Raw genomic sequence first — 16,999 nt, forward strand, 5'->3', positions numbered from 1 at the left:
TTTTTCTGCCTTTGGGGTAGGGGCCAGTGACACATTTCACCTAATATAGGTTACTGCAATCTATACCATGATGTGATATGACTATTGTCCAACCCCCCGCAAGCCCATGCAGAAACTCCAGGACATAGCCCCTTGCCTGGAAGATAGTGTGAAGAAATTTGTCTTTAGTGCTCAGACCTCACCTCAATTTCTGGCTAACTGTAGGCCTTCTGTTCCAATCCCCAACCTCAAAGAACCCCACCTTTGTCTGTCTCACACCCCTGCCTCTCCCCTTCTTCCCTCCTGACCATCAGAGAGCTTACAAAGACAGACACAAATCTTCAACAACAGGTTTTTATTTTTCTCATAACCATGAGTGTAACTAGCCATTTCTCATGAGCTAGACTTTAAAGATTCTGCAGGGATTTCTGTGGTCTCCGCCACCATTCCCAAATTCTGCCTGCCCTGGTCATCACCAGAAATGGTGGGTTTCTTCACAGTCTCTTGATTTTGCTTTGGTTCAATTTGGTTTTCAGTCCATGTCTCATTCATCCTGGGATGACAGTTGGTTAGTGCTGGCATAAAGCGTCTTCTGCTCACATTCCCTTGACGGCATCTTTTCACTTGCATGATTCTCTTGGCTTTCTGGAAAGACAATACAATCAGCACAGAGGGGCCATGGTTTGGGGGGAGAGGGTGGGGGATAGATGAGAACAGAGGCTTTGAGAAAAGGACTGCAGGCTCAAGAGGGGAGTGCCAGGTAAGGCCAGGGTAAGACTCTTGTGGGAGTGTTAATGGGGAAGAGGATGAGGATTTTGAGTGGGGTCATCTCACCTTCACACTACCTCCAGGCCTGTATGCAGAGGGCATCCTCTTCTTCCCTGCTTTGGTGTTTGAGGTCTGCTGTTCTACAGAAGTGGTAGGTGTTTGTGATTTCCAGCTCTCCCTCTCCATATTGGTGCTCCCAATGCTCCACCAGTCTTCCTGATCTGTCCATATATGCCCCTCCCAGAACAAGAAAGGGCCACACCCTTAGGCTTTGTTTGGTCAGCAAGGCTCTCTTCCAGCCAATGGTAGCCCTGGAGGGCTTAGACATCACCAAGCACCATCCTGACACATTCATGGAGGAGGGGGAGATGGTGGCAAGGCCAAATCGCTCTGGTAGGAGAAAGGGGTCATTTTTAACACTCTTAAATGACCCTTGAAACTGACCTATCACCCTTCTCATCTCCCCATGTCAAGTCTGGTGGATTACACGGCAGGGAGAGGGTGTCTCCTCCAAACATTTCCCAGAACCACCATATTCAGTGGTGTGCTCTGGTTTCTCTTATGCTTCAACCTTACCAAGGGTTTTTGGTATGTCTCACCTTCAATCCATCCAGGGTAATATGACCATATTTAAGTCCGTGTGGATGGGAATTATCTCATTTCCCTCCTACAAATATCTCTACACACTTTGAAGACCCACTCACTTCTTGGCTACTACCAAGGAAATTTTTCATCCTACCTTTTTTCTCCAGTGTCTATACAACTCTCCTCAGTTTTCTGTTTTCCAGTCTTAAATCACTGCCTTCAGGCTGTCAAGACTTCAGTGAATAAAATTGCTATGTTGGGGGGGTCCCAATTTTGTTTCAAATGTGGGAGGTCTTGCTCATCTCAATAGGTGTACTACCCAGGCTTAGGTTCTAACAGTTTAGGGAGGATGAGGCTGATCATACAAGCTGCAAGCTGTGCTCGGTGTTTGCATGCAAAAAAAAACATACAACCTAAAAGTGTCCCTTGCATTCCTATACACTAATAATGAGAAAACAGAAAGAGAAATTGAGGAAACAATTCCATTCACCATTGCAACGGAAAGAATAAAATACTTAGGAATATATCTACCTAAAGAAACTAAAGACCTATATATAGAAAACTATAAAAGACTGGTGAAAGAAATCAAAGAGGACAATAATAGAGGGAGAGATATACCATGTTCATGGATTGGAAGAATCAATATAGTGAAAATGAGTATACTACCCAAAGCAATTTATACATTCAATGCAATCCCTATCAAGCTACCAACGGTATTTTTCACAGAGCTAGAACAAATAATTTCACAATTTGTATGGAAATACAAAAAACCTCGAATAGCCAAAGCTATCTTGAGAAAGAAGAATGGAACTGGAGGAATCAACTTACCTGACTTCAGGCTCTACTACAAAGCCACAGTCATCAAGATAGTATGGTACTGGCACAAAGACAGAAATATAGATCAATGGAACAAAATAGAAAGCCCAGAGATAAATCCACACACATATGGACACCTTATCTTTGACAAAGGAGGCAAGAATATACAATGGATTAAAGACAATCTCTTTAACAAGTGGTGCTGGGAAAACTGGTCAACCACTTGTAAAAGAATGAAACTAGAGCACTTTCTAACACCATACACAAAAATAAACTCAAAATGGATTAAAGATCTAAATGTAAGACCAGAAACTATAAAACTCCTAGAGGAGAACATAGGCAAAACACTCTCTGACATACATCACAGCAGGATCCTCTATGACCCACCTCCCAGAATATTGGAAATAAAAGCAAAAATAAACAAATGGGACCTAATTAAACTTAAAAGCTTCTGCACAACAAAGGAAACTATAAGCAAGGTGAAAAGACAACCTTCAGAATGGGAGAAAATAATAGCAAATGAAGCAACTGACAAACCACTAATCTCAAAAATATACAAGCAACTCCTACAGCTCAACTCCAGAAAAATAAATGACCCAATCAAAAAATGGGCCAAAGAACTAAACAGACATTTCTCCAAAGAAGACATACAGATGGCTAACAAACATGTGAAAAGATGCTCAACATCACTCATTATCAGAGAAATGCAAATCAAAACCACTATGAGGTACCATTTCACGCCAGTCAGAATGGCTGCTATCCAAAAGTCTACAAGCAATAAATGCTGGAGAGGGTGTGGAGAAAAGGGAACCCTCTTACACTGTTGGTGGGAATGCAAACTAGTACAGCCACTATGGAGAACAGTGTGGAGATTCCTTAAAATACTCAAAATAGAACTGCCTTATGATCCAGCAATCCCACTGCTGGGCATACACACTGAGGAAACCAGAATTGAAAGAGACTGGTGTACCCCAATGTTCATCGCAGCAGTGTTTATAATAGCCAAGATATGGAAGCAACCTAGATGTCCATCAGCAGATGAATGGATAAGAAAGCAGTGGTACATATACACAATGGAGTATTACTCAGCCATTAAAAAGAATACCTTTGAATCAGTTCTAATGAGGTGGATGAAACTGGAGCCTATTGTACAGAGTGAAGTAAGCCAGAAAGAAAAACACCAATACAGTATACTAACGCATATATATGGAATTTAGAAAGATGGTAACAATAACCCTGTATACGAGACAGCAAAAAAGACACTGATGTATAGACCAGTTTTTTGGACTCTGTGGGAGAGGGAGAGGGTGGGATGATTTGGGAGAATGGCATTGAAATACGTATAATATCATATATGAAATGAGTCGCCAGTCCAGGTTCGATGCACAATACTGGATGCTTGGGGCTGATGCACTGGGACGACCCAGAGGGATGGTATGGGGAGGGAGGAGGGAGGAGGGTTCAGGATGGGGAACACATGTATACCTGTGGCGGATTCATTTCGATATTTGGCAAAACCAATACGATATTTTAAAGTTTAAAAATAAAATTAAAAAAAAATAATATAAAAGTGAAGAATGCATGCAGGGAGGGGCTTGGATTAACCAGATGAATGTGTTACTTACATTAAAAAGTTCTTCTCAACAGGTATCCTCACCTGCAGGACACTTTTATCACTTTATTTTACCATTGGAATTGATAGTGTCCTAACTCTTTTCCTTCTAAGGAAGCCTTCTGAAGAAATACACCTTACCTGGAGGGACACTGGTGGAATTCTTTTTTTATGAACAGCTGTAACAAGCTTCCAGCTTCTTGGTGGAGACACTTTGTGATCAATTTCGTTCCATTTACTTCCCTAGGTAGAGGGTCCCTCATTTGAGTTTTGCCCCTTACTAAAAGAATGATGGAATTAGCCATAGGCCAGAGTGGATGTATTCACATCAGAAAAAGGACCTTTCAAAGGAAAGAATATCATCAAAGCTAAAGAAGTAATTGCATAATAATAAAATTGTCAATTAATCCAAAGAAGAAAAATTCCTTACATTTTGCTCCTAATAGCAGAGCTTCAAACTATATTAAACAAAAACTGAAAGAACTGCAAGGAGAAGCAGACAAATTCACAATCATAGAGATTTCAATATCCTTATTTTGATAAGTGAAAAAAACAAGTAGGAAAATCAGTAAATATATAGAAAATATGAACTATAATATCAATTTAATTAATCTAGTTGACATTTACAGAATAATCTCAGTAACATGGGAATTTACATCCTTTTCAAGTTCACAACTGACATTTATCAAGATAGATATAATATTCTGGTCATAAAGCAAGTCTGAATAAATTTAGAAGGGTTCAAGTTATGCAAACTTTATTCTCTGACCACAATGGAATTAAATTTGAAGTCAATAAAAGAAACATGTCTGGAAAAATCCCCAAATACTTGGGAAAACTAAATGATGCACTCCTAAATAACTAATGGGTCAAAGAAGAAATTAAAGAGAAATTACAATATATTTTAAACAGAATAAAAATGAAAACACAATAGAAATTATGTGATGCCACCGAAGCAGTATGTACAGGGAAATTTTATATTGCTAAACGTCTGTATTTCAAAAGAAGAAATACCTCCAATCAATGACCTTAGCTTCTGTCTTAAGAATCTATAAAAAGAAAAGCATGTTAAACTCCAAAAAGTAGTTGAAAGAAAATAATAAAGACCAAATAATATCAATAAATAGAAAAACAATAAAAAAAATCAATGAGCCCCAAAGGGAATTCTTTGAGAACAGCAATAAAATTGATAAACCTAGCCAGACAAATAAAAACAAAAGCAGAAAAGAGACAAATAGCTGATATCAGGTAGGGGAAAGGTAACATAATAGCAGATTCTAGGGACAAAAAATAAAAGAAAATAGTATAAATAATGTATGCCAATAAATGTGACAACTTTAATGAAATAGATTCTATGAAAGCCACAAACTACCAAAGCTCACCCAAAGAGAAATACTTTTCAGTTACACCTGCTGCTGCTGCTGCTGCTAAGTCACATCAGTTGTGTCCAACTCTGTGTGACCCCATAGACGGCAGCCCACCAGGCTCCCCATCCCTAGGATTCTCCAGGCAAGAACACTGGACTGGGTTGCCATTTCCTTCTCCATACACCTGAGCCTATGTTAACACTTGGTAGACTCTTATATAACGTTAAGCAAGGAGGCTGGTTGCCAGAGGAACTAACAATGTGGTTAGAAGATTAGAACTTTCAGCCGCCCCCCTCCACATTTGGAGAAGGTTGAGAGGGCTGAAGACTGAGTAAATCACCAGTGACGAATGATTTAATCAGTCATGCCTATGTAATGGAAATTATGAAAGTGAAAGTGAAGTCACTCAGTCGTGTTCGACTCTTTTCAACCCCATGGACTGTAGCCCACCAGGCTCCTCCATACATGGAATTTTCCAGGCAAGAGTACTGGAGTGGGTTGCCATTTCTTTCTCCAGGGGATCTTCCCGACCCAGGGATCGAACCCAGGTCTCCCTCATTGCAGGCAGACGCTTTAACATTTGAGGCACCAGGGAAACCCTGGAACCTCTATAAAAACCCCTAAACAAAACAGTTTGGGGAACTCCCAGGTTGACTAACACTTCAAGGTTCTGGGAGGTTCACATACCTGAAAAGGGCATGGAGGCTCCAGGTTCCTTCCCCCATACCTTGCCCTACACATCTCTTCCTTTTGACTCTTTCTTTGATGTATCCTTCACTTTCTTTCTAAGTAAAAGAGGAGGAAAAAGGAAAAGGACTGGGAACAGAAGTGCATAACCCAAATAGCTCTCTATATATTGATAAAATGTGAAGTTGTAGTTAAAAAATATCCGTGGGAGAAAGTTTCAGGTCCAGATGGACTTGCTAGTGAATTAAACCAAATATTTAAAGAATTAGCACCAACTCTTCATGTGTGTGTGTGTTAATTTGCTTCAATCATGCCCGACTCTGTGAAAACTTGTGGACTATAGCCCACCAAGCTCCTCTGTCCATGGGATTCTCCAGGAAAGAATACTGGAGTGGTTTGCCATGCCCTCCTCCAGGGAATCTTCCTGACCCAGGGATTGAACCTGAGTCTCTTACATCTCCTGCATTGGCAGGCGGGTTATTTACCACTCAGTTCAGTTCAGTCGCTGAGTTGTGTCCGACTCTTTGTGACCCCATGGACTGCAGCATGCCAGGCCTCCCTGTCAATCACCAACTCCCAGAGTTAACTGAAACTCATGTCCATTGACTCAGTCATGCCATCCAACCATCTCATCCTCTGTCGTCCTCATTCAGGACTGGTCTCCTTTAGGATGGACTGGTTGGATCTCCTTGCAGTCCAAGGGACTCTCAAGAGTCTTCTCCAACACCACAGTTCAAGAGCATCAATTTTTCAGTGCTCAGCTTTCTTTATAGTCCAAATCTCACATCCATACATGACTACTGGAAAAACCATAATTTGACTAGATGGACCTTTATTGGTAAATTAATGTTTCTGCTTTTTAATATGCTGTCTAGGTTGGTCATAACTTTTCTTCCAGGGAGCAAGAGTCTTAATTTCATGGCTGCAATCACCATCGGCAGTGATTTTGGAGCCCCCAAAAGTAAAGTCAGCCACTGTTTCCACTGTTTCCCCATCTATTTCCCATGAAGTGAAGGGACCTGATGCCATGATCTTAGTTTTCTGAAACTTGAGCTTTAAGCCAACTTTTTCACTCTCCACTTTCACTTTCATCAAGAGGCGCTTTAGTTCTTCTTAGCTTTCTGCCAAAAGGGTGGTGTCATCTGCATATCTGAGGTTATTGATATTTATCCCAGCAATCTTGATTCCAGCTTGTGCTTCTTCCAGCCCAGCATTTCTCATGATGTACTCTGCATAGAAGTTAAATAAGCAGGGTGACAATATACAGCCTTGACGTACTTCTTTCACTATTTAGAACCAGTCTGTTGTTCCATGTCCAGTTCGAACTGTTGCTTCCTGACCTGCATACAGATTTCTCAAGAGGCAGGTCAGGTGGTCTGGTATTCCCATCTCTTGAAGAATTTTCCACAGTTTATTGTGATCCACACAGTCAAAGGCTTTGGCATAGTCAATAAAGCAGAAATCAATGTTTTTCTGGAACTCTCTTGCTTTTTTGATGATCCAGCGCATGTTGGCAATTTGATCTCTGGTTCCTCTGCCTTTTCTAAAACCAGCTTGAACATCTGGAAGTTCACGGTTCACGTATTTCTGAAGCCTGGCTTGGAGAATTTTGAGCATTACTTTACTAGCATGTGAGATGAGTGCAACTGTGTGGTACTTTGAGCATTCTTTGGCATTGCCTTTCTTTGGGATTGGAATGAAAACTGACCTTTTCCAGTCCTGTGGGCACTGCTGAGTTTTCCAAATTTGCTGACATATTGAGTGCAGCACTTTCACAGCATCATCTTTCAGGATTTGAAATAGCGCAACTGGAATTCCATCACCTCCACTAGCTTTGTTCGTAGTGATGCTTTCTAAGGCCCACTTGACTTTACATTCCAGGATGTCTGGCTCTAGGTGAGTGATCTCACCATCGTTATTATCTTGGTCATGAAGCTCTTTTTTGTACAGTTCTTCTGTGTATTCTTGCCACCTCTTCTTAATATCTTCTGCTTCTGTTAGGTCCATACCATTTCTGTCCTTTATCAAGCCCATCTTTGCATGAAATCTTCCCTTGGTATCTCTAATTTTCTTGAAGAGGTCTCTAGTCTTTCCCATTCTATTGTTTTCCTCTGTTTCTTTGCATTGATCACTGAGGAAGGCTTTCTTATCTCTTCTTGCTATTCTTTGGAACTCTGTGCAATTTATCCCAGGAATTCAATATTGGTTTTACATCCAAAAATCAATCAATGTAATATACCATATTAATTGGCTAACTTTTTTTTTTTTGGCTGCACCAGGTGGCATGGCAGATCCTAGTTCTCTGACCAGGGGTGTGACCATGCCCTCTGCAGTGGAAGCACAGATTCTTAACCATTGGACCACTAGGGAAGTCTCTAATTGATTAAAATCTTTAAAATACATGATCATTTCAACAGACTCAAAAAGAGCATTTGACAAAATCTAATACCCCTAATGGCAACCCACTCCCGTATTCTTGCCTGGAGAATCCCAGGGACAGAGGAGCCTGGTGGGCTGCTGTTTATGGGGTCACACAGAGTCAGACAGGACTGAAGCGACTTAGCAGCAGCAGCAGCAGCAATACCCCTTGTGGCTCAGCTGGTAAAGAATCTGCCTGCAATGTGGGAGACCTGGGTTCTATTCCAAGGTTGGGAAGATGTCCTGGAGAAGGGAAAGTCTATCCGCTCCAGTATTCTGGCCTACAGAATTCTATGGACTGCATAGTCCATGGGGTCGCAAAGAATTGGACACAACTGAGAGACTTTCACTTTCATTTTCAATACTCTTTCATTATAAAAGCACTCAACAAACAAAGAATACAAAGAACGTTCTTAAACCTGATAAAAGTAGCATATAAAAACAACACAGCTAACATCATACTTCAGTGGGAAAGATTGAATGCTTTTTCCCTAAGATCAGGAGCAAGATAAGAATACCCATTCTCAGCATTTATATTGAACATGGAAATTAGGCAAGAAAAAATAATGAAAGGCATCCATGTTGGAATGGAAAAAATAAAATTACCTTTATTCACAGATAACATGCTACTAAAACTAATAAATTAGCTTAGCAACATTGTAGATTACAAGATCAATATGCAAAAATCAATTTTATTTCCATATGATATCAGTCTAGTCTAGTCTAAGTCACTTCAGTCGTGTCCAACTCTGTGCAACCCCACAGACAGCAGCCCACCAGGCTCCCCCGTCCCTGGGATTCTCCAGGCAAGAACACTGGAGTTGGTTGCCATTTCCTTCTCCAATGCATGAAAGTGGAAAGTGAAAGTGAAGTCGTTTAGTCATGTCCAACTCTTAGCGACCCCATGGACCACAACCTACCAGGCTCCTCAGTCCATGGGATTTTCCAGGCAAGAGTACTGGAGTGGGGTGCTATTGCCTTTTCCAATATGGTATCAATGACCAATCAAATACTGAAACAAAAATATTTACAATAGCAACTAAAAATAAGATAAGCTAAGAGAAAATTTTAATAAAATGTGTGAAGGACTTGTGCACTGAAAACTATAAAATGTTATCAAAATGATTAAATCAACAAATGAAGAAATAGAGCCCTTGTTAATTGGTCAGAAGACTCAATATTATTAAGATGTCAACTATTTCCAAGTTGGTCTACAGGTTCAGAACAATCCCAATCAATAACCCATCAGGTTTTTTTTGGTAGAAACTGATAATCTGGTTTTTATTTTTATTATTTTTATCACAAGTTCTTTTAATATTCTTTAACCTTAATTGAACAGGCCCCTTTCTTCTCAGCAAACAACTACAAGCTCATTATCTGATGAATAGACACAATGTAAATAAAATCCATTGAAATGACTTTATCATTGATGTACCATCATTATCACTTCCAAAATGTTCTAAGCTTTTTGATCTTAGATAATAAATTACACTTGTGCTTTACAAAACACTCAGTTCAATTTAAGATTGTACCAGGATATTTCTACTCTATATTATTTCTGGGGGAAAATTTGTATTGTTATCCTAAAAATTAATTAGTCCATTTTGACATACATCTTGAGAATATTCAAAATTGTTTCAATAGAAAAGTTTGTCTTGAAACACCTATAGATATTTTCCTATTTAGTAATTTTTTTTCTTTTTTTAATTAATTTATTTTAATTGGAGGCTAATTACTTTACAATATTGTAGTGGTTTTTGCCATACATTGACATGAATCCATCATTGGAAAAGACTCTGACGCTGGGAGGGATTGGGGGCAGGAGGAGAAGGGGACGACAGAGGATGAGATGGCTGGATGGCATCACCGATTCGATGGACATGAGTTTGAGTGAACTCTGGGAGTTGGTGATGGACAGGGAGGCCTGGTGTGCTGCAATTCATGGGGTCGCAAAGAGTCGGACACGACTGAGCGACTAAACTGAACTGAACTGACATGAATCCGCCACAGGTGTACATGTGTTCCCCATCCTGAAACCCTCTCCCACTTCCCTCCCCATCCCGTCCCTCAGGGTCATCCCAGTACACCGGCCCTGAGCACCCTGTCTCATGCATTGAACCTGGACTGACAACCTATTTCACTTACGGTAATATACATGTTTCAATGCTATTCTTTCAATTCATCCCACCCTCACCTTCTCCCACAGAGTCCAAAAGTCTGTTCTTTACATCTGTGTCTCTTTTGTTGTCTTGCCTATAGGGTTATCATTACCATCTTTCTAAATTCTGTACATATGTGATAGTATACTGGATTGGTGTTTTTCTTTCTGACTTACTTCACTCTGTATAATAGGCTCCAGTTTCATCCACCTCATTAGAACCAATTCAAAGGTATTCTTTTTAATGGCTGAGTAATACTCCATTGTGTATATGTACCACAGCTTTCTTATCCATTCATCTGCTGATGGACATCTAGGTTGTTTTCATGTCCTGGCTATTATAAACACTGCTGCAATGAACATTGGGGTACACGTGTCTCTTTCAATTCTGGTTTCCTTGGTGTGTATGCCCAGCAGTGGGATTGCTGGGTCGTATGGCAGTTCTATTTCCAGTTTTTTAAGGAATCTCCACACTGTTCTCCATAGTGGCTGTACTAGTTTGCATTCCCACCAACAGTGTAAGAGGGTTCCCTTTTCTCCCCACCCTCTCCAGCATTTATTGTTTGTAGACTTTTTGATAGCAGCCATTTGGACCGGCATGAGATGGTACCTCATTGTGGTTTTGATTTGCATTTCTCTGATAATGAGTGATATTGAGCATCTTTTCATGTGTTTGTTAGCCATCTGTATTTGGAGAAATGTCTGTTTAGTTCTTTGGCCCATTTTTTGATTGGCTTGTTTATTTTTCTGGAATTGAGCTGCATGAGCTGCTCATGTACTTTTGAGATTAATCCTTTGTCAGTTGCTTCGTTTGCTATTATTTTCTCCCATTCTGAAGGCTGTCTTTTCACCTTGCTTATAGTTTCCTTCATTATGCAAAAGCTTTTAAGTTTAATTAGGTCCCATTTGTTTATTTTTGCTTTTATTTCCATTACTCTGGGAGGTGGGTCATAGAGGATCCTGCTGTGATTTATGTCAGAGAGTGTTGTGCCTGTTTTCCTGTAGGAATTTTATATTTTCTGGTCTTATGTTTAGATCTTTAATCCATTTTGAGTTTATTTTTGGGTATGGTGTTAGAAAGTGTTCTGGTTTCATTCTTTTACAAGTGGTTGACCAGTTTTCCCAGCACCACTTGTTAAAGAGATCGTCTTTTCTCCATTGTTTGTTCTCAATATGGTTTTTAAATTCCAATGAAAAGACCAACAACTCAATCAAGCTTAGAAGAGAACAAAGTCGCAGGACAAGTGGTGCCTGATTTTTACTTTTTGTGAAGCTACAATAATCAAAGCAATGTTGTTTTTGCATAAAAGTAGAAAAATAGATCAATGGAACAGAAATGAAAAGTCCAGAAACAAAACCACACATATATAGACAAATGATTTTTGACAAAAGTGCATAGGCAATTCAGTAGAGCAAGTACAGTCTTAACAGCAAATGGTTCTGGAAAAATTGAATATCAATATGCAAAAATATTAACTTAAAATGGATTATAGACCTAAACGTAAAACCTAAAACTATAAAACTTCTACAAGAAAATATAGGAGAAAACAGTTGTGCTCTTAGGTTGGATAAAGATTTTTTCAGATATGACACCAACGTACAATCCATAAAAGAACATATTGATAAATTAGATTTTATCAAAGGCCAATAAAAACTTCTTCTCTTTGAAAAACAGTGATAAGGGAATTAAAAGTCAAGCAGCATACAGGAAGAGAATATTTGTGAACCATATATGTGATAGAGAGATTGTATCCAAATATATAGTCCTCAAAACTCAATAACAAGAAAGCAAACAGCCAAGTTTTGAAAACTGGGCAAAAGTTTTGGACAAACACTTCATCAGAGAAAATATATGAGGAGTTAATAAGCACATATAAAAGTGCTAAAAGTCATTAGTCATTGGGAAATGCATATTAAAAGCAAAATGACATGCAACTAGATAGTGATTAGAATGGCTAAAATCAAAAGGCTGATTATAGTATGTGTTGGCCAGGATGTGAAGAAACAAGAACTCTCATACACAACTGTTGGGAATGTAAATTGGAGAAGCAAATTGGAGAAAAATTTGGCAATTTCTTAGAAAGTTAAAAACATAAATCTACAATATGTTTTGACCATTTCACTCCTAGGTATTTATCAAAGAGAAATTAAACCATGTGTTCACACAAGGACTTGTAAACAAATGGTCATAGTAATTTTATTTGTAATAACCCCAAACTGAAAACTGTAGAGGTTCCATCAACAGATGAGTAGATAAACAAATTGTATTGATAATCTATATTAAAATTATATATATATATATGTATAACTAAGTCACTGTGCTATACACCTAAAACTAACACAACATTGTAAATCAACTATACTTCAATTTAAAAAGACAAATGCATTTTATTAATGAGTACTTAAATTGACCTGATCAAGATGAGAAGAGGTGCATACATTTAAAAAATCATATAATCTGATTCTGTTATATATCATGTTTTTGTAGCCCACATTTTATTTTATTAATTACTTTTTCTACCCACACATGAAAGATGAATAATTGAAAACTAGCAACAGATCATCTAATATATCTTAATGTCAGTTTATTGTTGAACTACCATTGTTTTTGGTGAGAATATTTAATTAAAAAGGTGACATTTATGTAACGATCATTATGAAAACACTTTAATGTAAATAATATATCATGTGAAATAATGAAAATACAGTATCTTTATGCTTATTCAGATTATACTACTTGAATATGATGTATTTGGATTACATTGTTTTACTGAGCCTTCAGATAGTAATGTCTATCATGTTTAATTAAGCTGGTGAAAGAAAATGTTTTATGAAGAATGGTTCAGCAATTTGTTTAAAACTTCTAATAAGATAGCACCCTGAATGTTATTTCTGTCATTTATATGATAATTTATACAAAAAATTTATAGAAACATAGTATTTAATATTGGGAAGAGCTTGGAAACAGAACATCTCAACTGGTCTGTTTCCTTTCATCAGACAAAATTCTATAATCTTTTATAGTGTTCATTTTCCCTTGGCAGCCAGGAACCAAAAAGCCACATGGATGGAATGATTACTGGTCAGAATTATTTCATTTTGGCTCTAGTACAATTGCTGTATTTGTTTTTCTAAAATTTAAATTCTTTTATTTATCTAAGTATTACATGTATAAAATATCCTGTTAATTTTAAAAATTTATAGATAAAAGTAAAGATTCTCCTTACAGCTTACACTAATCCCAGATGGTGACCAAAGTTATCTCTTTAGTTATTGTTCCAGAATGTACCTCTTGGTACATTTGGAGGAAACTTTAGATTCTGAAGGACTTCCCTGGTGGTCCAGCAGCTAAGACTCTGTGCTCCCAATGAGCAGGGCCTGGGTTCAATCCCTGGTCAGGGGACTAGATCCTGCATGCCAAAACTAAGACCCAGGGCAGCCAAATAAACAAAAATAAATAAATTTTGACTTCCCTGGTGGCTCAGAGGTTAAAGCATCTGCCTGCAATCCGGGAGACCTGGGTTCGATCCCTGGGTCGGGAAGATCCCCTGGAGAAGGAAATGGCAACCCACTCCAGTATTCCTGCCTGGAGAATCCCATGGATAGAGGAGTCTGGTGGGCTATAGTCCACGGGGTCGCAAAGAGTCGGACACGACTGAGCAACTTCACTTCACTCTTAGATTCTGAAATATGAGTTCAAATATTTTAAAAGCCAATGAATGCTTCCAAATTGCCTTCAGAGTTACTACAATTTATCCATCCATTCATTAATTCATTAAATATATATGTGTACTGTGTGTGTTATGTGTTTAGTCAATCAGTTGTGTCCGGCTCTTTGCAACCCTTTGAACTGTAGCAGGCCAGGTACCTCTGTCCATGGATTTTTCAGGCACGAATACTGGAGTGGGTTGCTATTTCCTCCTCCAGGAGATCGTCCTGACACACGAATAGAATCTGCACCTCCTGTGTCTCCTGCATTGCAGGCAGATTCTTTACCCTCTGAGTCGACAGGGAAGCCCATTAAAATATATATATATATATATATATATATTTAAAAAGAAAGAAAGACATTGAGGCTCAAAGAACTTAAGAGACTTTTTCAAGGTCACACATTAATAAGAAGAGCCTAGATTTGAGTCTAGGTCTGAGTCTAGGCTCATTGCCAATGTCATTGCATTACTTCTCTTCTTCTCGTCATTTCTCCACTTCCTCCACACATAAAATGCCTTTCCCTCTCTCACATGTATCCAGAGCACATGCACTCTAAGAACTGTTTCTGCCTCCCAAATGTAACCTGAGGACAAGATTCCAATGGCACAGTAGAGGTATGAGATAATCAGATGTTCTGATTTTTCTAACAAAATCAGCTGGATTCCTTTTGACACCCCAGTTCATATCTTGAAACAAAAGGGAGAAAACAGTTTAGCTAGTATAGGATGCACTTCTGAAATGACAACTCTCAAAACACACTATTTTTTGGAAGAGCAAATTGCTGCCCCCATTTAAAGCACTGCCTTGGCTCTCCACCTGTTGTCATAGTGGCCCAACGGAAAGTCCGATGCAGATCTGCAGATTTTCAAAAGCTTCCCAGCAGATTCTAAGTTGTGGTTTCGGTCACATTTCACAGGGTAAGACGCCTGGTTTGAGGGAGCAGGGTTACGCCTTTCCTGAAGCTGACTTGTAGAAGTCAGCCAGCCTCTCACTCCTTTGAATCCCTTTCCTGTCTCTCCAAAATGATGTGATTCTAGGACTGTGTGTGCAACGTTGCTGAGCCTTTTCCCACATCATGCTCACTGTTTTCCACAACCAGACACAAGGTCCTCAAATGCAGAGTCCATGCCTTGCTTGACTTTGTAATCCTTCCTGTGGCCGACCCAATGTCCAGCACATAGTAGGTCTTTATCACATTTGTGATTGCACACTGAATTTTAGATCAAACAAAAAAGAAATCAGATCTTTTTCAGCTTAAAAAAGTTCTTATCACTTTATAATCATCAGTTTCACTTTGCAAGGTTCATGGAGATGATGGTATTGAAACAAGGGAGGGAAAGGAGGAATTCTGCTGTGACATTGCCTACCTGAAAGAAAGAAAGTTAGTTACCTAGTCATATCTGGCTCTTTGTGACCCCATGGACTGTAGCCCATGAAGCTCGTCCATGGGATTCTTCAGGCAAGAGTACTGGAGTGGGTTGCCATTTCCTTCTCCAGAGGATCTTCTCGGCCCAGTGATCAAATCCAGGTCTCCTGCATTGCAGGCAGACACTTTACCAACTGAGCCATCAGGGAAGCCTACCTGAAGCATGGGTAATACCACTTAGCATTCACATTGTTCATAGTCAAAAATAGTCAAGATGGTTTGAGCTTCAGACTATACCAAAAACAGAAGAGAAGTTATTTATTTATTTTGGCTACATGGCTTGCAAGAACTTAATTCCCTGACCAGGAATCAAACCCCAGTCCCTAGCAATGAAAACCCAGAATTCTAAGCACTAGAAGTCCCAAATTTTTAAAGTAGGTTACAAAGTTCAAAACAGAACAAAACTCAAATTAGGTTCTGAAATAAAAGTAGATGACATTTTGGATTTTTTTTAATAAAAAGGAGAATCAGACCAATACTTCACTAAGTAATTCTGACTGTGCTGACAAAAATAACTATCACTGATTTCTGAAGTGGCTGGTATCAACTTTCTGAGTGTGTCTGTATCAGACACTAACTTTCCTTATGATGAAAATCTCTTTTAAACTTGAGAAGGCGGAAATATTCCTTCATTTTCTCTAATAATTTTATTAACAGTTCTTCAAAGAATAGCATTGATTAAAAAAAAAAAATATTCGGAGGAAGCCAGCTAAAAGTTCAAACTGCAAAAATGTAACTCCAAAGAAAATATTCATCATCACCAGTGTCCATATAATTCCAAGAAATATGAAAATTTCATTGCTTCTTTTTGCAGTCAAAATTGCTCACATGGTCAGTGTAAACTTGACTACTTTACAGAGCAGGGACCAGGTTTGTTTTTGTTTTTTTTTTCTTTAAATCATTTCATCTTCATCTTCCTTCTTGAAGCAGATGGGAATGCCCCTGATATCTTATAAATGTGATAATCCAAATGGTTAAGGAGAGAGATGGAGAAGTATGTCTTTGAACAGAAAGTCTAACTCATCAGAAGTGATATTTGTTTCCAGACCACACATATTAAGATTCCCAGCTGGATGGGACCTTGGACATCAGCTTGCTCAACATCTTCATTTCCTCAGAAGGAAACTGTCTTTGGATAGGCAATCAATGAAGAACAACAGAATGTGCCCTTCCAGTTGAATAAACCCCACTGTAATCAGGCTTAGGATGTGAAGTCAAGACATCTGGATAAAAGATAGATAATTTGAATGACTTGCCTATGGGCCCAAACCAAGATCTCATTCCTAGTCCCAGTGAGCAGGTCACTCTTGGCTGGGTCCCCACACATGAGTGTCCAGTGCTGTGTCAAAGCCTACAAATGGATCTCTCTAGGCCTCCATGGCTAGGGCAGTGCACACATGTTGGTTTAATGGCCAGATGCTGAGTGCTAGCAGCCCAACTTTCCAGTATGCTTTGATGCCTGCACCTTCTTG

At 39.0% G+C, this 16,999-nt stretch overlaps 1 protein-coding gene across 2 annotated transcripts in view; it reads right to left on the minus strand.

Moving 5' to 3' along the window:
• Positions 1-319: 319 nt before the first annotated feature.
• VMA21 (vacuolar ATPase assembly factor VMA21) overlaps positions 320-16,999 on the minus strand; it is a 76,550-nt gene continuing 59,870 nt past the window's right edge. For both annotated transcript variants that reach the window (XM_086385989.1, XM_086385991.1), the window contains one exon: positions 320-624. In XM_086385989.1, the coding sequence (XP_086242115.1) occupies positions 524-624 (101 nt within the window). In that variant the 3' untranslated portion in view covers positions 320-523. The remainder of the gene's footprint in view (positions 625-16,999) is intronic.

Source organism: Bos grunniens, chromosome X (genome assembly GCF_055505025.1).
Source record: "Bos grunniens cultivar Pamir isolate PY7600 chromosome X, Bosgru_T2T1.0, whole genome shotgun sequence".
Classification (NCBI taxonomy): domain Eukaryota; kingdom Metazoa; phylum Chordata; class Mammalia; order Artiodactyla; family Bovidae; genus Bos; species Bos grunniens.